General features: G+C 38.2%; 2 protein-coding genes across 9 annotated transcripts in view; one reads left to right on the top strand and one right to left on the bottom strand.

Moving 5' to 3' along the window:
• PPM1E (protein phosphatase, Mg2+/Mn2+ dependent 1E) overlaps positions 1–6,302 on the top strand; it is a 217,937-nt gene extending 211,635 nt beyond the window's left edge. For both annotated transcript variants that reach the window (XM_027034248.2, XM_053212250.1), the window contains one exon: positions 5,004–6,302. In XM_027034248.2, coding sequence (XP_026890049.1) covers positions 5,004–6,061 — 1,058 coding nt within the window. In that variant the 3' untranslated portion in view covers positions 6,062–6,302. The remainder of the gene's footprint in view (positions 1–5,003) is intronic.
• Positions 6,303–7,630: 1,328 nt separating this feature from the next.
• The window catches only part of TRIM37 (tripartite motif containing 37), a 143,253-nt gene continuing 126,993 nt past the window's right edge, over positions 7,631–23,890 (bottom strand). For 6 of the 7 annotated variants that reach the window (XM_027034246.2, XM_027034247.2, XM_027034243.2 and 3 more), the window contains one exon: positions 21,627–22,894. In XM_027034246.2, coding sequence (XP_026890047.1) covers positions 22,812–22,894 — 83 coding nt within the window. In that variant the 3' untranslated portion in view covers positions 21,627–22,811. Of the gene's footprint in view, positions 7,892–21,626; positions 22,895–23,890 lie in introns of those variants that run through there. The other variant, XM_027034244.2, reaches the window with a different exon arrangement.

The raw sequence follows: 23,890 nt of genomic DNA, 5'->3' as shown, positions 1-23,890 counted from the left end.
CCTCTGGTTTTTTAAAAAGAATAAATTTGTATGTATCTTTATAGGTGATATGCATGCATACTGCAGTTCTTAGACCCTGCTCCTAAAGAAAAAATGAAATGATTTGACATAGGGATAAAATGGATAAACGGCATTCACATCCAACCCCCCAATTTTGCTTATCATTACCAAAACATTCTAGAACATTAACAAAATCTCAAAGGATTGATTCAGTTTCACCAGTGATGTGAGTTCCTCCCACTCTTTGGGAAGGTGCTGGCAAGCTGTGAAGTGGCCCAAATGTGAGCAGCAGAAGGCTGAGACAGAAAGTGAAAACTGAAAGATCCTGCAAATGCTTCTGAAAAAATAAGAGTTAGTTTTATCTTAGACTGAGAGAGTTATTAGGAGCTCTGGAATAAGACCACCGAGGAGAAACTTCTCATTACTAAAACACACCCTCATGTAAAATTATTTCTGACAGTTCCTCTTGATCTTACTGTCTTTGTCACAGTACTGAAACGTACCTTTCATACTGGTAATAGAACCAACTTTACTAGAGAATACTTGCCTTTTCTTGCTTCAAAAATATAACACAAGGAGAAACCAAAAGCAAGGGAAGACTGTCCTTGAATAAGAGACAGTCTAAGAGAGAATAAGGCAAACTTCATAGACGAAGTGACTTTTAGGTTGGATGTGGAGGACAGTGTGTAGGGGAGGAAATTCCAGGGGTAGGGGCATACAAATACGTGGGCGCCTGAAAGGGCATGCCATGTTTTAGGAACAGCAGCACATACAAGAGACTAGGGCAGAGGGTGGGCGTGGTAAAAGTAAGAGTTGCTGCCAGATTGTGAAGGGGTCTATATGCCAGGCTAAGTAGTCTAGACTCTCCCAGGTGAATAAGCATAGAGGCCACATGATCATTTATAATCCCTTATAAAGGTATTTGTTTGGGATGATGTTATAGAAGATGGACTAGAGTACAAAGACTAGATGGGATCTTTCAGGGGCTGTTGATACAGTTTGTTACAGCTATGAGGGCAGCTCAGAAAGGATACAGGAGGCAGAAATTGATTGGATGGAAGTGACAGTTTGTGGGGGTGGAGGAAAGCTGGCTTCCAGGGTTTTGACTTGTGTGACTGAGATGATAAAGCATCTGTAAAAAAGCAGCAGCAGTTTGTGGGGTGGGGAAAAGGACGGGTAATGAGTTCATTTTGGACATATTTTATATTCTAGGTACCTTACCTGTGTGGTGTCTTAGAAGAGATAATTTATATGTAGTTGGAAATACAAATCTGAGCTTAGCAGAGTTCTGAGTTGCAGATAGAAATGTGGGAACTCATCCCATTTTGGCAATAATATTAGCAGTCTGTGAAGTGATATTGTATATATTAGTTGACACTATAGGCATTGCCCAGGAAGAACATGTAGTGTGATGAGAGACCCAAGGATGAGACTCATTACTGAAGGTTCCTGCTCTCTAGGTTTGTATCTTGCCTCTGTCACTTTACAAGCTATGGGCCTTGGGAAATTAACTTCCTTGTGTCTGTTGTTCCTTTGTAAAGCAGGAATAGTAACAGTGACTGGCTCATGGAGTTTTTGTATTAAATAGTATAATACATGCACCATACTTAAAACCCTGCCTGGCAGAGTTTTAGCACAAAATGATCGTTAGTGCTGTTATTAAGTGAAAGAGCCAGTGAAGAAAATCAAGGAGGGATCAGAAATATACAAGTGGGCTACCACAGATACTAAGTAAGAGAATAGGGTTTCTAGGAGTTAAGTAGTCACAGGGTCAAGTGCTAGAGAGGTGAAGTGAGATGTGGGATAAAAAAAAAAAGACATGGAATTCTGAAAATAGGAAATAATTGGTAATATAGGATAGAAATGTTTTGGGTTAGTAGGTGGGAAAAAAAACAAAATCAGGAGAGGGAGAATGAGCAACAATAAAAGAATGTGTGTAGATTTAGTTTCTTGGGCAAGTTAGTGGTAAAGGAAATAATGTGGTGGCTTGTGAGAAAAAGCTGATTTGGGAAAGGGTTGTTTTTATTGTTTTTGTTTTTAGGATAAGGAGTTTAGATCAGATTTGTAGGATAAAAGATGAGAGCAAGTAGAAGAGAAACTGAAGATGAGACAGAAATGAGTCCTAGAGAGTCAGTCCAAGAGCACAGGTTAGCTTTGAGAAGGAAAAGGAGACCTCCTACCTGAGACTGGTAACTCATAAGGTGAATCTCTTCAAATTAAAATAAAAAGGGAGGGGGTAGGGGAAGGAATTGAGGGAATTCAGGTTTGATAAACTTCATTTTCTTTGAAGTAGGAAATCAGGCCCTCTACCAAAATCCAGTAGCTTAATTGGAAGAGAGAGGTGAAGAATGTGGGAAAGATTTGGAAAGCTCACAGAATAAAACAGGGGGCTAAATGGGGACAAGAAAAAGGACTCCTGAGCTGAGTTCAACTCTACTTAGGAAATAAGGGACACTTTTAAAGCTTTAAAAATGAACAGCTTTCAACAGTTTCTCCTCCTGATCCCTTCAGATTTATGATCCAAAGTTGACAGAGGCATGATGTTTCCTAGCACATGGAGAGAGGAGGTTGAAGATAAAAGGATGTTGCCATTTCTACCATGAAATGGATAATCACAAATTTGGAGGCGAAATGTCATGAATTTGACATCCAACAGTAGAGCAGGTGAAAAGCCAGAATTTTGGCAGCATTTTCTCTGTGCAAATCTTTTGTATGTTCTGTTCCAAACTAACAGTTGCAGTAGCCTTTTAATTGAAGCACTAAAACAAGATTTTTGGGAACAGTATGACTCAGATCACATTTATTTTTAGAGCTGGAATTCAGAAAATAATAATGATGATAATAATAGGTGGAATAGGGGATGGGGAAATTTAGTAAAGTGGATTGGTGGAGAACACTGAATCTTGTGATTGGAAGTTTTGATTAGCTTTCTCAGGCTACTGGGAGGCATCATAGTATAGAAGTGAAATTGAAGTTGATGGAATCAAAAACCATGTTTAAGGGAAGATGGTTCTGGCTACTGTATGAAAAAGACTAGTTTCTTACCTTTTATCTGTTTTTCAAGGTATCCCATCACGAGACCTGCTGAGAGGGCATGTGGCCCACACTGGTCCTAGCGGTTATCGCTAGGGTTCCTACTGAGCTTTCTGGGCCTATGTGAGGATTAAACAGGGATGTGAAATGTTGGAGAGGACCTTACTTATAGGAGAGAACCTACAACAAATTATGAGAAAGAGTAATGACAGAGCCAGATCACTTAAGTATAATTTCATTTTACCATCCCCTAGTTACAAAGTCATTTTAGTACTTCATCAGTACCTAATGAGGGTCTGTAAGTAACAAAGGTAGGGTTGGGACCCAGGCAGTCTGACTCCACCAAGCTGTACTTTACAAATGATAAAATGTTTTGTAAATTTTAAAATTTTAATTGTTTCCTAATATAGCAGTTATTGCTAAATACTGTTTCCTATGTACAGTAGAAAATGAGTATCCCTTGTTGTACTAATAAGCGATCCTGTGTTATACTTAATAGGCTAAGGACCCTTTGGCTAGGCTCTCTCCAAGTACCTAGAGGAAAACAATCAATATAGAGAGAATGGATCTGGAAGTGCTCTAGATCTGAAAGATCCAATGTGCATTGTAGATGATTAATTTTCTCAGTAGTCTGGTGATAGACTGGAGACCATGAGCCCACATTAAGCTAAGTTTCTGTCTCCACTCCAAGCACTCCATATATAGCTATGCATCATTCCTTAACAGTTGTCTCTCTGTCTTTGTCAATGCTATTCCTTCAATCAAGGGCTCTTCTATGCCTGGTGATAACTAACTTCAAGGCCCAGTTCAAATGTCATTCTGTAAGTGGATGAACTATTAAATAAGAGAGAAATAATGGCCCAGTAGGGCTTTGGGGGCTCTCACAGTGTTCATAAGTAGAGAATGAACAATAGCAATAAAGGTGGCGGGGGGAGGGGGTTCGATCAAAGACAAATGAAGAAAGCAAAAATACGGTAGTCCCTGAAGATGAGAGAAATAGGATTATGTTTTCCAGTTGTTCTCTAGAAGTTACAAGTAAAGCAGCTTTAAAAAGCAAAAAGTAGGGCATCTGGGTGGCTTAGTCGGTTAGGCAGTTATCTTCAGCTCAATGATCTCATGGTTCGTGGGTTCGAGCCCTGCGTCGGGCTCTGTGCTGACAGCTCAGAGCCTGGAGCCTGTTTCAGATTCTGTGTCTCCCTCTCTCTCTTTCCCTCCCCTGCTCGCACTCTGTCTCTGTCTCTTCAAAAATAAATGTTTAAAAAACTTAAAAAAAAAAAAAAGCAGAAAGTAACTAAGTAAGTAAATAAATAAATAGCAGAAAGCAAACCAGATTGGGAACCAAGAGGCTGACATTCTAGTTCTCATCTGAATCTTGGGATGACTTTTCCTGGCTTAAGGGAGTTGACTTGATTTTTAAAAATCCCTTGTAACTCAAACCTTTCTCTGTGCTAGCAGCATAAAGCTATTACTTTGAAAACAAAGACAGAAAATGTAAGTGTTTAATGAAGAGTGATCACAACTTTGGTTTTTTTTTTTTAATGTGGACTTGTTCTCAAGTCTGTTAAGTCAAATTTAACCACTAATAAAAAAAAAAAAAGGCAGATCTATCAATAAACAAAATGTTCCTGTGTTAAGACTGAAATTTTTCAATGCAGCAAAAAATTTAGATTTGACATTTGTTGCCATGCTCAGCTAAGCCTAAGTCATAGCTAGAGGCACAAGATTCAGAGTATAATAAGCTAGCTAAGTAAGTAAGCCCAGTGAATGACAATTATTTAACAGAGAGTAAGGAGTGAGCAGCATCTGATTAACAAAGAATTCAAGTACTTTATTTTATCTGAAACTAGTTTATAAATTCTTTCCAATGTATTCAGATCACAATCCAGTAAATTATGATCAGTCACAGCATTGGCCATAAACATTCCTATAAACATACAAGGTAAATTTGACCTACTTTTTAATTCCCACAGGAGATGCTGAACATAAGCCATATATCTGTGGGGATGCAGATTCTGCCTCTACTGTTTTGGATGGAACTGAAGACTACCTCATTCTGGCCTGTGATGGCTTCTATGACACCGTGAACCCTGATGAGGCAGTGAAAGTTGTGTCTGACCACCTGAAGGAGAATAATGGAGACAGTAGCATGGTTGCCCACAAATTAGTTGCATCAGCTCGTGATGCTGGGTCAAGTGATAACATCACTGTTATTGTGGTATTCCTGAGGGACATGAACAAAGCTGTAAATGTTAGTGAGGAATCAGATTGGACAGAGAACTCTTTTCAAGGAGGGCAAGAAGATGGTGGGGATGATAAGGAGAATCATGGAGAGTGCAAACGCCCTTGGCCTCAGCACCAGTGCTCAGCACCAGCCGATCTAGGCTATGATGGGCGTGTGGATTCATTCACTGATAGAACTAGCCTGAGCCCAGGGTCCCAAATCAACGTGCTGGAAGACCCAGGCTACCTAGATCTCACACAAATAGAAGCAAACAAACCTCACAGTGCCCAGTTTTTGCCACCAATTGAGATGTTTGGTTCTGGTGCACCAAAGAAGGCAAATCTTACTAATGAGCTAATAATGGAGAAAAAATCAGTTCAATCATCACTGCCTGAACAAAGTGGTGCTGGAGAGTTTCCCTCTTTTAATTTGGGTTCAACAGGGCAGCAGATATACAGAATGGAGAGCTTATCTCCTGTCTGTCCTAGGTTGGAAAATGAACAGTTCAAATTCCTGGGAAAGAGAGTTTCCAGATTGTCTCATTTACGCTATCATTATTCAAAGAGATGGTATGGATTCAGGTTTAATACAAAGTTGTATTCATTTATGTCTGCTCAAGAGCCTTCCCACAAAATAGGCACTGGTCTGTCCTCACTTATTCGAAGTGGGAAGAGAAATAGGATGTTAAGAAGTTTCCTGCCATGGAGGCAAAACATTTGGAAAGGATACAGTGCCAACATGATGAGGAAGCTCAGAAAGAGTAATGATATTCCAGACCCAGGTCTTCCTTGGAGCTATAAAATATAATACTTTCTCTCTTTAAAGTAGGCTAGCTAGCTCTCCCCCAATAAAAACACCACTATCAGAGTAGAAACAAGGTAGACATTTCTGAAATATATGTGCTTCATTATGAAACCATGGATGGCTCAATTCTTAAATGTAAATAGATCTCTAGAAAACCCAAAAGTGTTTTCAATCTAAAAAAAAAAAGTATTGGCGGTTTCACTAGCAAAATTATACAACTGGTCCCTGTGATGTGTCTCCACACCTACATACCCACTTTACTACCCTTCACATCACTAGTGGAAGCTTGTGAGTTATTTTAGTCAGGATATCCAATGTTGAAATCTGAACGCAGGTGATATCTGGTTTGATGTGCCTAATATACCTATGGGAAACCTAATGCAGAATTAGATTTAACTGGGGGATGTTCCTTAAGACTGGGGACTGTGAGGGAACCCCTCCCCTCTTTTTTTTTGGTTGGTAAAAGACTAAAAGCCATATGGGTTTTAATTGGTTACAGTGAAAGCAGAAAACTAGTATAAAAGTGTCATATTTTCAGACTTGTGAGGTGGTATACAGTCAAAAAGATATACTGATTTTTTTTTCCTGTAACATAAAAGATTATGAAAATTTTCTGAATTAAAACGTATTTCCTAGGGCTGTGTAGCTATTTGGGAGTTTCATAACCTGTTATGGTGCTTTTGGCAGAATTTTTATTGTCATTTTAGACTGCTGTCAACTGGTTTTAACCTATGATGCTAATATGTTTTTCACTGTACCTTCATCTCAGGAATAAAACTGATTTAATGGAGATGATGTTAGGTACAAATATACTAGAATCAAGTTACCATTTAAAAAAGAAAAACAGTATTTCTATTTTTTCTGCCTTTTTTTAAGTTCACAGACAGCAAAAGCATACACTACTACAAAAATAAAAACTGGTTTTGGTGAATGAAAAATACTGGTTTTAACTTCTCTAAAATTGTTTTCCCCAAGGGAATGAAATAATTGGTATGAAAGAGGTTGAAAGCACTGCCCAAAGTCAGCCCAGAGAGGCCAAGTGCAAAGGAGAAGGCAGAGAACGGAGACTGAGGTCTATCTAGTTACGAATGGAGAATGCTCCAGAGTCCTGCTACATGCAACTTCAGACTGCAGAGAGGACGTCTTTCTCATTTCAGTATAGTTACTTATATTTGATAATTTGTCTGTTTTGCCATTTCTGTAGTTTCAAGCTAGAAGCATATCTTTAAAGACAGCAAATAAACTAATAAGCAGATTCATTCTGTGAAGCTGCCTCTGATTCTCTTGAGAATCATGAACAATACCACATGACCTTTTACCTTCCCCTAGTCAACCGTGGACCAGCCATACCATGGACAGGAGCTGCCCACTCACATATAACACTGGGAGGCACCAAATGTTCTTGCTGAAAAATGTCCACTGCCTGTGTTTTTTATAGAATAATACTGTTGGTTTATGTTCCCCAGACCCATAATGGAGGACTCAGATTCCTAGATTTTAAAAACAAAAGGACTGCAGCGTATTTTGGATGCCAGTATAGCTATATCAAATACATAAAAACTTCAGCAATGATCAGATTGTTAATCTATACATTTTATTTTTAAGAATTTGTAAGATTTTCAGTATTTCTCTTGAAGTCATTTATTCTTTTCTCAAGTCTTCTGACACGTGGCTAAAAAGGAGGAAGTAAACATGGCTCCAACTATAGTACCAGAATTTTCACTAACCTGATGTTTACCCCCATATACGGACCTCACTCACATCTGTCACTTTCTGAAGCCTAGATCTTGTTAACAACCCATCAGGTGAAGAGTCAGTTTCAAATCAAATTATCTAAGGAAACAAGAAAACAGGCAGCAGAGTATTGGTACACATTATAGTCCAAAGCACTTACCTAAATTAAAAAAATTTTTTTAAGATTTTCTGTAGTTGTCCATTGCTACTGTGTTTGATCAGAATAAAGAAGGTGAAAGGAAAGAAGATACAAATGATAGATTTTTTTTCAGTGGGGAAAAATGGTTGGATGAAACTCGGATGAATAGACCACACTTTTAAGGGTCTGAATTTTGTAGATCTGACTATATAAGCAGTTCCATTTTTCATACCAGTAGCCCTCTAGAAAATAAAGCAGAGTAGTTCTAGTGTGGTCAAGTTATAAACCAATATTGTGAAAAATAGCAACTCTTCATTTGTTCACAACATGCATATTTATAGAGTAGTTAGGTGACATTTGTAAGGTAAATCCTTTAAAATTCTACATTAAAGTAGTGGTTATTGGTATGATATATGCTGCTCTTGATTCTATAAACTAGGTAAAAAGCAGTGCTTTGTGAAATGCAGTGTTATATCTTAATGCCACTGGTGATAGAAAGTAGTTCCCTTCAGTTCAAATCCTGTGCCCTTATTTGCTGCTTGCTAATGTAAGCAATAAGTACCCCTCTAACTAATGGTATCTACACATTCTGTAACTTGTATTTAATGATGGTGTATCTGGTGATTGTAAAAATATTAGATATAAAAGTATATATAATATATATTAACTGTTAATGCTGAGGTAATAGTCTGTGAATTATGTGTTTTGTACTTTTAACTGTGTAATTTATTGGTGGTGAAAATTCTACACTCAGTCCTTCAGAGTGACAGTATCCCTTTTTCAATTTAACATGATATGCATCAATTTGTTTGCCTGCTAAAGTCTTGTTAGAATAGGAAATAGTAAAACAAATATAAACAAGAAAGTGTAGTACTTGTTAGGGAAACAGACTTCAGGTTACCAAATGAAGTCCTTACAAACTCCTTGTACATTCACTGTGAGTTTCAAAGGGAATCAGTCCCTAAATTTAGGGTTTCCTTTGTTCACTTTCTAGATGTGTACTTTTGAGGGATATCTGAGGTTTAGCAACGTTACAGCACCAAACACTGGGGCTATTAATCCCACTTATATCTGTGCTAAAGGGGATGGTGGAAACACACATGTATATACCTTTACTTTACCTAGAAGTGCCATCCACTGTCCTTGAAGTAGTAAGATTAAAGTTACTATTGCATTTAAGTAGGAGGATCCTTGAAAGTAACACCTTTTCCAAGGACAGTGTCAACAATGTCAATGTCAACACTGAGTCTGATTCTGACCACATTTATAGTGGTATAATGTCAACGTGGTGGTATAGTGTCACGCTGTATCTTCATGACAACCATACTCCATTGTTGGAACACTGTGCCAGTAAAAAGTGCAACATCCGATGGGCAGATGAAAATGATGCATAAAGAAGTTCAGTGTTTACAGATAAAACTGCTGTGGTTCAAGTACTTCTCCATCAAAGGCTTGCCAAGGCTTTGTGAGAAAGTGATTTGTAAATTATTACTTTAGTGTTTAAACATAATTTATTCACTCAATGACCATTCTCGCCTACGCAAGGCCACGAAGGGGGATACTATATAGTTTTGGTCACATCGTAATTTTGGACACTTTTTCTTTGAGTCTTAAATTAGCAAAAGAACATACTTTTTTCACCTTTTAAAACCATGTGATATATTAAAGGATAAATTACCCACTCTTCTGTTCTAACCTGTGAATAGCTTAAATGTTTTTCTTCAAAACAAGATACCACCAGTATTATCACATGACTATTTTCCAAATGGTACTGTGTTGAAAAGTAATTGTTACTTCATCTTAGCAGTATTTTTTATCTTCTATTTTGAATACTATTTATTGTATTAATTAGAAAATAGGAAATAGGGAACTCCAGATTGACACAGCAGTTGTTCTGGAAAAGGAAATACTTTAATAAACTCTGATGTATTAGATAATCCACAGATACATCATTGTTAACTCTTATTCTAGGTGCTCTTTGATGAGAGACAGGCTTTGTTCCCTTGTTCATGACATTACTCTGCAAAGAATTCTCTATGGAGTGAAGCGAATGAAGTGAATCATTTCTTACCAAGTAAATTTAACAATTTACAAACCTGCTCTACAGCTCACTTTTGAGTTCAGTTGTAATCATGAGTGATCCTTCATATTTTATTAAAACTATTCATTCAGGTTAAGAAATATGTGGAAATATTGCCAATACCTTAATAAAACCCAACAATTTAAAACCACCAGTCATTTGTCTTTTTATTCAAAGGAAAGATAAGTTATTTATTGCTAAGGTTAATCATAGCAACGAAGAATCTCAAACCAAGCACATACTCCTAACCTAGATTAATTCAGACTCTGCTATACAAGTCTAATAAGCAGGAGGAAAGGCCTGCTGTGTTTAGGTGTAAAAACAATTCTCCAAACTATCTACTACCCTACATATGTCACTTTCAACAAACTATACAGAACCATATGAAAAAAAAATGTATTCTGAAGAGTGAAGCAATCATCAGAACCAGCCACCCTTAACAGCCAAAGCAGTCTTGAGAAAGAACAAAGCTGGAAGTATCACAATCCCAGATTTCAAGCTATACTACAAAGGTGTAGTAACCAAAAACAGTACCGTACTGATACTGGCATAAAAATAGACCTAGTGATCAGTGGAAGAGAACAGAGCAAGCCCAGAAACCCAGTCGATGTGTGACAAAGGAGGTGTAAAACTATACAAGAGGGAAACCTCAGTCTCTTCAGTAAATGGTGGTAAGAAAACTGGACCACAGTCACTCTTACATGGTACACAAAAATAAATTCAAAATGGATTAAATACCTAAATGTGACACCTGAAACCAAAAACAAAACCACACCAAAAACCTAGAAGAAAACATAGGCAATAATAATGTCTTTAACATGAGCCTTAGCAACATTTTTCTAGATCTGTCTCCTCAGGCAAGGTGAACAAAAGCAAAAGTGAACTACGGGGACTTCACTAAAATAAAAAGCACTTGCACATTGAAGGAAACTATCAACAAAATGAACTACGGGGACTTCACTAAAATAAAAAGCACTTGCACATTGAAGGAAACTATCAACAAAATGAAAAGGTAACCTGAATGGGAGAAGATATTCACAAATGACATATCTGATAAAGGGATAATATTCAAAATATATAATGAACGTATACAACTAAACATCAAGAAAACATTCTGAATAAAAAATTGGCAGAGTACCCAAACACATTACAAAGATGACATACAGATGGCAAAGACACATGAGAAGATACTCCGTTATCACTCATCATCAGGGAAATGCAAATCAAAACCACAATGAGATATATGACATCAGAACAGCTAGTATCAAACAGACAAGAAATAACAAATATTGGCAAGTATGTGGAGAAAAAGGATCCCTCATGCACGCTTGGTGGGATGTAAACTGGTATAGCCACTGTGGAAAACAAAATGGAAATTCCCGCCAAAATGAAAAATTGGGTGCCTGGTGGCTCCATCAATCAGTTAAGTGTCTGACTTGATTTTGGCTCGGGTCATGATTTCACGGTGGGTTTGAGCCCTGCACTGGGCTCTGCGTCGTGTGGAGCCTGCATGGGATTCTCTGTCTCCCTCTCTGTCTCACCCTTCCCTGCTCGTGTGCGCACACTTGCACGCTCTCTCAAAAATAAACTTTAAGAAAAAACTAAAAATTGAATTACTGGGGTGCCTGGCTGGCTCAGTTGGGAGAAGTGTGTGACTCTTGATCTTGGGGTCATGAGTTCAAGCCCCACAGTGGGTGTAGAGATTACTTAAAAAAAATAAAATATGTAAAATAGAATTACCATGTGATCCAGTAATTCCACTATTGGGTATTTACCCAAAAGAAGAAACACTAATTCAAGAAGATACATACACTCCTGTTTGCTGCAGCAGTACTTACAATAGCCAAGATAGGGAAGCAACCCAAGTGTCTGTCCATTGACAGATGATTGGATAAAAAAGATGTGACACACACACACACACACACACACACACAGGAATACTACACAGATATAAAAAGGGTTGCAGTCTTGCCATCTGCAATAACATGGATGTACAACGGATATCATGTTAAATGAAGTAAGCCAGAGAACAAATACCATAGGATTTCATTTATATGTGCAATCTAAAAATCAGAAAGCAGAAACAGACCCATAAATACAGAGAACTGACGGTTGCCAGAGAAGAGGGTAGTATGGCCATCGGTGAAGGGGAGTGGGAGATCTAGGTTTCCAGTTATGGAATAAATAGGTCACAGGGATAAAAGGTACAGCGTAAGGAATGCAATTGGTGGTATTGTAATAGTGTTGTATGGGGACAGATGGTAGCTCTGTCACTTGTGAACATACAGCATAATGTATGGAGATGTTGAATTACTATGTTGTACACTGTGTATCGACTATATATCAATTTAAAAAATACACAACTCTGAAACAAAAACAAAAAAGAAGCACTGACTTCTGCGGGCAGGTTAAGCATCCAACTCTTGATTTTGACTCAGATCATGATCTCATGGGTTTGTAGGATCAAGCTCTGCATCAGGCTCTGCAGTGGCAGCATGGAGCTTGCTTGGGATTTTCTCCCTCCCTCTCTCTCTCTGTACCTCCCTACCCTTGCACTCTCTCAAAATAAACAAACATTAAAAAATAAAAAAGGAAAGGAAAGAAGAAGCAGACTGATAGGACAAAGATTTTGGGACAGAGAATTCAAAATAATTAAGGCTAGGGGTGACTGGGTGGCTCAGTCAGCTAAGCATTGGCTCAGGTCATGATCTCACAGCTCATGAATTCAAGCCCCGTGTTGGGCTCTGTGCTGATAGCTCGGAGCCTGGAGCCTGCTTCGGATTCTGTGTCTGCCTCTCTCTCTGCCCCTCTCCCACTTGTGTGCTGTCTCTCAAAAATAAACATTAAAAAAAATTTTAAACTATGGTTAATATGTTATGGAAATGGTGGACAACATATGCAAGATCTTATAGGTGGTTTTAGCAAAGAGAAACTATAAATAAAAATGCTAGAAATGAAAAGTACTGTAATAGAGATGATGAATGCTTTTGACTGGCTCATCAGTGGATTGAACAGTGCTGAGGAGAGATCAGTAAACTTAAAGATAAATCAACGTAAATTACCCTAACTGAAACACATACACACACACACACACACACACACACACACACACACACACACAAAGAGTGAAGGAAAAATGAAAACAAAATAATCCCAGAAGAGAACATATAAGAGCTGTGGGACAGTATCAGTCTAACATATGCATATAATTGGAATCCTAAAAGGAGAAGAGAAAGATAGGGCAGAAGAAATATCTGAATAATAGCAAGAAAACTTCCAAAAATTTAAATCACAGACATCAAACCGTAGATCCAGGAAGCTCACAGAATACATAGCAGGATAAATACTCGAAACACACACCTAGGAAAAACAAATCTCTTCCAGATGCCTTCACTGGTAAATTCTACCAAACATTTAAGGAATAAATAACACCAATTCTATAATTCTCTTCCAGAAAAGATTAATTTTTTAAGGTCAGCATTACTCTGATACCAAATAGGATGAAGACAGAAAAACTATACATACCAATATCCTTCTTGCATATAGATGAAAAAATCCTCAGCAAAATATTAGCAAAACCAGTATCACTTATTAGAATGGCTAAAATTAAAAAGTGCTGACAGTACCAAGTGTCCGTAAGATCCAACTAGAACTCTCACATGTTGCTGTTAGTAATGTAAAATGGCAGTGCCACTTCTGGAAAAGTAGGTATCCAAGGATACATACTCTTTGGAATGTCCTGAATGACCCTCAGGTTTGACAATTGCTAGAACAACTCATAGAACTTAGAGAAATACTTACAGTTTTATTATACAAAAGATCAAAACCAGGCAAAAGAAAAGACGCATACAGTCAGGTCTAGGAGAGTCCCAATGTGAAGCTTCCTTGTGACCAGAGCATTTAAAAAAATCTTTTTTTAAATGTTTTTATTTATTTTTGAGACAGAGAGAGACAGAGCATGAGCAGGGGAGGGGCAGAGAGAGAGGGAGGGAGACACAGAATCCCAAGCAGGCTCCAGGCTCTGAGCTGTCAGCACAGAGCCCGACGCAAGGCTCAGACTCATGAACTGTGAGATCATGACCTGAGCCGAAGTCGGACGCTCAACCGACTGAGCCACCCAGAGCATTTTATCTTCCCGAAACAACTATGGATGACAATACAGAGTACTGCCTACTGGGGAAGCTCATCTAAGCTTCAGTATGCAGAGATTTTATTGGGATTTCATAAAGTAAGCATGACAGACTCACTGGCAATGAGCCTGAACTATTCAGGCTGATATCAAGTGACTATGAACCCCAATCCTCTAATCACATGATCAGTCTTTCTAACATGCCAGCCCCCATCCTGAATTATCTCATTAGCATAAGCTATCAGGACCCACCATAAATGACAAAGACAATTCTATCATTCAGGACATTCCATGGAGTATGCACCCCAGGAACCAGAGACAAAGACCAGCCAGATCTTTATCACACACCCAGCAATCCCATTCCAAGGCATATATTACTCTAGAGGATGAAAACTCATGTTCACACAAAAATCTACACACAAATGTTTATAAGATTCATAATCACCCTAAACTGGAAATAACCCAAATGTCCTTCAATGGGTAAACAGTGGTACGCCCATACAGTGAACTACTACTCAGCAATAAAGGAAGTGCTGATTCATACAACATGGATGAAACCCAATGCATTTTGCTAAGTGAAAGGCTATGACACTCTGGTAAAGGGAAAATTAAAAGGACAGAGAACAGATCATGGTTGCCAGGAGTTGTGGGGGCAGTGGGAAGGATTTACTTAACACAAGGGAACTCTGAGGGTAACTGAACTGTTTTATGCAGTTATTATGGTGGCAGATACACAACTCTGTATTTGTCAAAACCCACAGAACTGCACTGTACCACAAAGACTAAATTTTAATGTATGTAAATTTAGAAATCAACCAGGATATGTGGGGAGGACAAAATGCAGACTATAACAGATGAATCTTACTTTATCACAAATGAATCATTTAATCACACTGAAGAGGATGGTGCAGAAAAGAATGAATGTAACTCTGAATCTTAGGACCTAAATAACTTTGGGAAAGTGACAGGATACTGAAGGCTAAAAACAAAAAACTGTAAATCAGCACTGCCCTGTAGTTGGTAAACTTGTTCCTCACAAAGGCATAGGTAGGTCAACAGTTCTGAAACTACTTGGTTTATATATTACAGTTAAACAAGTAAGTATATATAGTGTAGCTGGGCCGCCTGGGTGGCTCAGTCGGTTGAATGTCCAATTCTTGATTTCAGAGCTCAGGTCGAGATCTTGTGATTGGTGGGATCAAGCCCCACATGGGGCTCTGTGCTGACAGTGCAGAGTCTGCTTGGGATTCTCTCTCTGCCCCTCTCCTGCTCACACACACACCCTCTCTCAAAACCAATAAATAAACATTTAAAAAATAAATATACTATAGCCAATGAGAGACAGGCTGTTAGAGAAAGCTATAATAAAAGGGAAGGCTATAATGAGCACTATGGAGTTGGGACTGGTGTTGTAGGCATCAATTACAGACTCATGATTTATCTTCTTAAAACATATTTGCATATACATACATATACAAAGACATAGAGATGTTTGCATGACTAAGTATACAGGTGGTTTCCTATTCTCTCCATTGATAAGGACTAGAAGCAGTGATACTCCAGAAACAACACGCACACCTTAACACTCCAATCTTACTTTTTAAATACCACTGTCCATAAAAAGAGGCAGAGGAAAGACAAGATGAGCCTGGAGCATCTTGTGGGGGGAGAAGAGGGAAAGGAGGAGGAAGGAACATACCAAAAGGATACAAAAGCTAACCTGAAAGAGCTTCCAATAGCCAAAACTAGAACTGAACTTTAAAATAATGACATACTGGATCATAAAGAATAAAATAATATCCATGAGTGCACACTGATATAAATAAGTGGTCGAATAAAAAGCTAAATGGGAAAGAAGGGACTTTTCCTTACAAAATTCTAATAATAAATGTATAAGGAACAGGGAAATAGAAAACAATTAGAACACTGCAATCATAATTGTTGTAGGCAAGATCCACCAGTAGGTGCTAAAGGTAGTAAGAGTTTAAGCAGAAAGAGTATTTGCCTCAAATATTTAGTAATTACAAAGGGAAAAACTGTAAATAAATAGTGTGAATCCTGGCAGACACCAACTTGACCACCTAATCAAGATTAGCGTCATCAATAATAAATACCTGCACTATATATAGCCCCTGATACACTGCAATGAGAAGGGCATATCACATCTGTGGTAGTTTTCCCAATAATGCTTAATCTCAGTTAAATATGAGAAAATATCAAACAAACCCAAATAAGGGAACATTCTATAAAATAATTGGTCCTCTTCGAAAATATCAAGGTCATGAAAAACTGGAAAGACTTGAGAACTGTCACTGACCAGAGGATACTAAAGAAACATGACAACTAAATGCAATGTGGGATGCTGGACTAGATCCTGGAACAGAAAAAGGAAATTAATACAATAACTGGTGGGGTGTCTGGGTGGCTTAATCAGTTAAGCAGCCAACTCTTGATACCAGCTATGGTCATGATCTCGTGGTTTGTGGGATCGAGCCCTGCTTCGGGCTCTGCACTGATAGCACAGAGCCGCTTGGGATTCTCTCTCTCCCTTTATCTCTGCCCTTCACCTCCCTGCTCACATGTGTGCATTTTCTCTCCCAAAATAAACATTAAAAAATAAATTAACTGGTGAAATCTGAATAAATTCTGTAGTTAACAGTACTGTAAACAAGACTAATTTCCTAGTTTTGATTACTATTCTACAGTTATAGAAGATGTTAACAAAAGCAGAAGCTGAGTAAGCTGCATGATGGGTATATGGGAACTCTGTCAGGACTTTTGTATCTCTTTGTAAATCTAAAATTACCTGAAAACAAAAAGTTAAAAAAATAGGAAAATCTGGAGCTTTAAAATTATTAGGTATAAAAATGCTGGATTTGGTTCAAGTGTGAAGAACTAAAAAAAGTACCAGACCAGCAATTCATTCCATCCTTGCCAGTGGTGTGGAACCTTCAGAGAATCACCTAACCTCCCTAAACTGCATGTTTCTCTGACAAATGGGTAGGACACACAAATCATCTACCTCAAAGGTTACTTAAGGATTCAATGACACAGTTGGTCAAAGCTGTCCAGAAACCACGTTTGTGCACACTGCAAGCATTAACTGCTATATCCTTTGGCTTAAGAGAAAACATTCATTAAGAAGAAATTGTCTAGGAAAGAAACACGAAATAAAAATACTAATACTAATACTGGGGGCACTTGCTAGCTCATATGGTAGAGCAAGGGATTCTTGATCTGGAGTCATGAGTTCAAGCCCCAAGTTGGTGGTAGAGTTTACTTAAAAAAAAAATAAATAGTGAAACAAGGTAATGGTGGAAGGAAAAGACTTAAAAGATACACAAAGTGCCAGAAAGTAGAAGCACAGTAGAGGAACTCATTGGAAATTTATGTCCACTACTCATGATTTGCACAGACTGTAGGTGATGACAGCTACATGTAGGAGAATGGGAGTGAAAGGGGGGGTCTGCTCTTGCAGATCAGATCATGAACAACCAATGCAAAGAGGGAAAAGGAACTGGTACCTTCTCCTATGCCTTCTCCTCCTCTTACTGCTACCTAAAGTCTAGCACGGCCAAAGCAGGCATATCACCCCAAGGAAGAGGGAAGATTTCCTGGCACCACTGAGGAATTCAGTGCAGACTTACTATATATAACACGACTAGAATTTGGGAAAGTAATTATATTTTTCAAAGATCCCACTACTGGGGTGCCTGGAAGGCTCAGGTGGTTAAGCGTCTGATTTTGGCTCAGGTCATGATCTTGTGGTTCGTGAGTTCGAGCCCTGTGTCAGGCTCTATGCTGATAGCTCAGAGGCTGGAGCCTGCTTCCATTTCTGTGTCTCCCACCATCTCTGCACCTCCCCCGCTCATATTCTCTCAAAAATAAACAAACATTTAAAAAAAAAAAAAAGATCCAGCACTACTAAATGCTAACAGGTCCTTCACCTTTGAAATCGTTTGGTCTTCAAGAGCAATGGAATGAGAGAGCATCCCAAGCAGACTCTGCACTGACGGCGCAAAGCGTGAAGTGGGGCTCGGATTCATAAACCATTATTAGATCATAACTGGAGCCGAGACCAAGAGTTAGATGTTTAAACCAACTGAGCCACCCAGGTGCCCCTTTCAGCCTTCTTATGATTCTAGAACAGGACAGTACCCCATACAAAAGTAAACACAAAACTAATCAAATGTTCACCTTTTTGACTTAAAAATCATGCTTTTTCAAACCGAAACGTTCTATACTAAAAAAACCATGAAGTTCCCATTAATATCAACAGAGCAGAAGCCAGCAATTGTTATCTGTAAAGGGTGTGAGAGTAAATATTTGAGGCTCTGGAGCCAACAGGTTTCCTTAGCGGCTACTCAGGTCTGCCTTTGTACGGCAAAAGCAGTCACTGACAAACTATAAATGAATGGATATTAATATGTTCCAAAACCACTTTGTTTCCAAAAATAAACAGCCGTAGGGATTTGGCTCAAGGACGGTAGTTGTCTACCTAGAGAGAATGGCAGACACTTGTTAACTGAATCCCATTTTTCTCAATGGACTGAAAATTTATATATGCTGCCTATTTCTTACCATTTTATAATTCACAAACAAAATTACTTGAAGTGAACTGGAGCCCAACAAAATAGGCATCATTTTCTTCACCATAATGGAACTGCTTTTGAGTACTCATTCTGTCCTTTAGTTACCTACCAGTTTGTTCTTGGTTTTTGGTACAACATGTTTCCGACTTTAATTACATAACAGAGAATTTTATACCAGGAGGGCAGGTTCAATATCATTTCTTTAGAACCTTGCATTTTTTGCTTTTCAAGAGATAGACTTTATTCTTAAATATGGACTCAGAATATACGAATAAGTTTGCTTCCTAAAATACATGAGAATACAACAATTAAGCTCAAATATGTTCCCTACAAAGTTTTTGTGCAAGTGTAAAGAACCAAATACTTTCCAATTTTCCTACAGCTGTAACAACCGAAAATAATCTTGCTATCAAAGTAAACTGAAATCCGGGGCGCCTGGGTGGCTCAGTCGGTTGAGCGGCCGACTTCGGCTCAGGTCACGATCTCACACTCCGTGAGTTCGAGCCCCGCGTCAGGCTCTGTGCTGACGGCTCAGAGCCTGGAGCCTGTTTCCGATTCTGTGTCTCCCTCTCTCTGACCCTCCCCCGTTCATGCTCTGTCTCTCTCTGTCTCAAAAAATAAATAAACGTAAAAAAAATTTTAAAAATAAAAAAAAAAAAAAAAAAAAAAAGTAAACTGAAATCCTACTAATTTAAAAGGGTTTCAGTTGCCCGGGTGGCTCAGTGGGTTAAATATCTGACTTTTTTTCCTCTTCCAATGTTTACTTTTGAGAGTGACACAGTGCGAGTGGGGTAGGGGCAGAGAGAGGGAGACGCAGAATCTGAAGCAGGCTCCAGGCTCTGAGCTGTCAGCACAGAGCCCGACCTGGGGCTCAAACTCACAAACCACGAGATCATGACCTGAGTTGAAGTCAGATGCTTAACTGACTGAGCCACCCAAACACCCTGACTCTTTTTTTTTTTTTTTTTTTTTTTCAGAAAGAGACAGCATGAGTGGGATAGGGGCAGAGAGATAGGGAGAGAGCAAATCCCGTGCAGGCTTTGTGCCACCAGCTGTGGAGGCTGATGCAGGGCTTGATCCCGCGAACTGTGAGATCATGACCTAAGCAGAAATCAAGAACTGGACACTTAACCAACTGAGCCACCCAGGCACCTCAAGTGTCTGACTCTTGATCTCAGTTCAGATCTTGATCACAGGGTCATGAGTTGAAGCCCCATATTTAAAAAAAAAAGGAAAAAAAAAGAAAAAAAAATTATGGGGAACCTGGGTGGCTCAGTGAACTGAGCATCTAACTCAACTTCAGCTCAGATCATGATCTTTGGGTTTGTGAGATCGAGCCCCACGTGAGGCTCTGCTTGAGATTCTCTCTCTCCCTCTCTCTGCCCCTCCCCCACTAGCACCCGCACTCTCTCTCAAAATATAAATTAAAAAAAAATTTTTTTTAAATAAAATGGTCTAAACCAGCTCTCAACTCATCCAAAATAAGGAGAGCACTCCTGATTGTTTTTATACATAGCCTGAAAGCATCAGAAGAGCTAGAAAAATACTTAAGACAAAAATGTACCATGATCCAAATATCACTATGTTATTCTAGGGAATCCACTCACTAAAAAAACTGCAAGGTCATGAAAATTAAGAGCAAAGGTTAAGAACATCTATGATTTTAAAAAGTATATCCAGATGCCTGGGTGCTTCAGTAAATTAGACATCTGGCTTTTGTTCTCAGCTCAGGTCTTGATCTCAGGGTTGTGAGTTCAAGCCTCACTTTAGGCTCTGCAATGGGCATGAAGCCTACTTAAAAAAAAAAAGTATACATCCTCCCAATAAATGAAAGAGAGATACCTCAAAATGCTACCCTGTAGATTAATGACCTAAGAGAATCTCCTGATTAAATCATGTGTGCTAGAAGCTTTACAAGTAAATTTTCCCAAATGAGCAGTCTACTCTCAGGCTTCTCTTAGTTCTTAACCACATGTAGTTTCCCATATTTTAAAAATAAATAAAATTACAAAGATACACAGGAAAGCACTGAGTTCTATATCAAATAAAAGTGAAGAAAGAGCTGCTAACAGTGAGAGATTCAAAGTAGTCAAACATATTTGTGTTTGCGGGTTCCAACTAATGAACCTCATTAAAAAAAAAAAATCTACTAATCAATCCATACAATGGTTTGCCCTCAACACTAATGGTGCAAAATTGTTGCTTTATACCTTCATCTATTACAATGCAGTATAGAGGTTAACAAAAAGTCGGATTAAAAAAATGTCAACAAAATGTGATAAACCGAAAAACATTTCTATCTAAGAGATACTGAAATGTGTTAAAGAATGTATTAGTTATGTTTTAGAGCACTGCATGATAAACTACCTAATAACTACATGACACTACACCAACACTATCATGTTAATAAGTGAATGCTAAATTTTTACTTCTCATATGATTATAGTACTTAAATATTTCCAACTAACTTTAAAATTTTTTTTAAATGTTTATTTATTTTTGAGAGAGAGAGAGAGACAGAGCATGAATGGGGAAGGGGCAGAGAGAGAGAAGGAAACACAGAATCTGAAGCAGGCTCCAGGCTCCGAGCTGTCAGCACTGGGCCTGACGTGGGGCTCAAACTCATGAACCGTGAGATCATGACCTGAGCTGAAGTCAGATGCTTAACTGAGCCACCCAGGCGCCCCTCCAACTAGCTTTTAAGGAGAAAAAGCAACCATATATATTACCAAGAGTGTAAGAGTATAAAATATAAGTAAGTGTTAATTTCCTCATGCATTTACTACTAACAGTCTATAGAGCTTAACAGCCTCAACTGTACACAGGCAATGTGAATAGGAAAAAAAAGGGTGGGGGGCTTCCTGTCCCACTTTTAATAAATTGCAGAGGCATAATATTTTCTCAAGTTCATTTTATTAACAAAAAGTGCGACCTGTTTTGAACAAAAGCCAACCATGAATCACAGAATTTGGCAAGACAGTAGACATGGAAAAGCAAACAATCTTCATTAAGTAAAATATAAGTAGAGGAGGTGCCTCTTATATTCATGCTTCTTCAATAGTCTCTTACCAACTTTCAGTGTATTTTTTCACAAATGCTATAGCAGCTCAAACACAAATCCAGGAGCACAATGGAAAGTTTGGCAATTATTTTGGGCTAATTAAGTATGAAAGTAAACATTATACCACAGTTTCATGTAAACCACTGTGCAATGTGTAGGAATCTTTAAACATATTGACATTGGAAACAATGTCCAACTAATGAAAATAAAAGAGACAAGAGGGCTGTAAAATACTTGTTGCACTACAGCTATTTAATAAAAGCAGGAAAAACTGAAATAATTGTAAATGATCTTCCGTGTGTTCATATGGAACATGACCAATTCACATGAACTTAACTCATTTAAAATTCTGTATGTAAAAGTCATATAATAGAAAGATTATGCCATTAATCAGTGTGTCTACACCTGAACAAACAAGAAAAGATAAATAAATTAACTTGTAGTCAGCCAACATACTCCAAAGAGGAGATTCAGTCTACTTTTGCTTTATTTATTCACATAAAGTATCTACAGGGCAGAATCTATACATAAGTAATTTTTCTCTTCCCTAATTTACAGGCATTAATGAAGCTATAAACTATGATTAAAACCCAAACTATAAAGGTGGTCATTTAAACACAACTGAGAATCTAGCCAAGGATAGAGGAGTACCGAGACTGAGCAAGTTACTGAGCGCATGCACGGTCTCTACGTACACTGTCCGGCAGTTAACCACCTTTCTATTGCAGGAGACAAACTGCCTTTTAGGAATATACTGATTTACTAAATTAATTGAGGACTACACTGTTAATTCATTACATTACACAAAATTCTTCCCACACTGCTAATTTTGTCCTGTGTACTAATGTCATATACTACAATTGTGCTACTTTCTAAAGTTCAGAAATACTATTTCAGGTAGAGATGATGAAAAAAAATAAGACCAAATCTGATTATCTGACCGATGACAAATTGAGCGCCAACTACAGCAAATCTCAGGGTCAAGGTAGCTTGCAAGTCAGTTCTCTGGATTTGAAAATTACCTTCCGCTGTTTCCATCAGTATTAAAGCTGAGGTCTTCAGGGCCTATTTGTTCACCATCAGGAAAACTGGAATGCGTATCTAAGATAAAAAATTAAAAGCAGATAACAGTTTTTAAAGACCAGTATTTTCTTTTCCATGTCTTTAAGTGATCTTCCTAAGCATGTTAGTTAAGTGATAAAGATTAGTGGGTTGTAGACAAACCTCTGTCTTCATAGAAAATTTGTTATCTGAATCAGGTATAAGCAAGCACAAAGGGAAAAAAAAAACAAGAAAAAGTAAAATGTGTAATACCCATAATTAGAAGATGAAAGTCACTGCCTAACTTTGTTCTCCTGGGGACACTGTGGGAGCAGCTGAAGAAAGGAACAGGAAATGATGATGATGTATATACTTTGAAGACTGACTTTGTAAACATTAAAATGTATCTTGGGGCGCCTGGGTGGCTCAGTCGGTTGAGTGTCCGACTTCGCTCAGGTCACGATCTCACAGTCCGTGAGTTCGAGCCCTGCATCAGGCTCTGTGCCGACAGCTCAGAGCCTGGAGCCTGCTTTAGATTCTGTGTCTCCCTCTCTCTCTGGCCCTCCCCCCATTCATGCTCTGTCTCTCTCTGTCTCAAAAATAAATAAATGTTAAAAAAAAAAAATTAAAAAAATAAAATAAAATAAAATGTATCTTAAGGCAAATTAAATTGCACATGCAGATATCCCTAAAAAATCCATCAGCACTCAAAATAACGTGCCCAAAATCTAGCTGCTTCTTTCAGAAAAAGAAAATTACTAACAGTGTCATAATACCTAAAAACCATCAACTGCTCAGCTCTATTTTGGAAACAAAAAACAAAAAACAAAAAAAAAACTAGAACTTCAGGGAAATCTGTAAAATTGTAATGCCGAAAACTGGCATAAGCCTAACAATGTTGCCATTCCAGGAAATCTTGCAGAGGAATGCTAAGACTGATCATTAAAAGTCTCTGGATAAAATATTAGTAATGGGTGATGGATGTTAACTAAACTTACTGTGTTAATCATTTCCCAATACATACATACTATCAAATCATTATGTGGTACTCCTAAA

This window comes from Acinonyx jubatus, chromosome E1, assembly GCF_027475565.1.
Source record: "Acinonyx jubatus isolate Ajub_Pintada_27869175 chromosome E1, VMU_Ajub_asm_v1.0, whole genome shotgun sequence".
In the NCBI taxonomy this organism is placed as follows: Eukaryota; Metazoa; Chordata; class Mammalia; order Carnivora; family Felidae; genus Acinonyx; species Acinonyx jubatus.
Note: the sequence above shows the minus strand (reverse complement) of the source record. Positions and strands in the feature narration are given on the sequence as shown.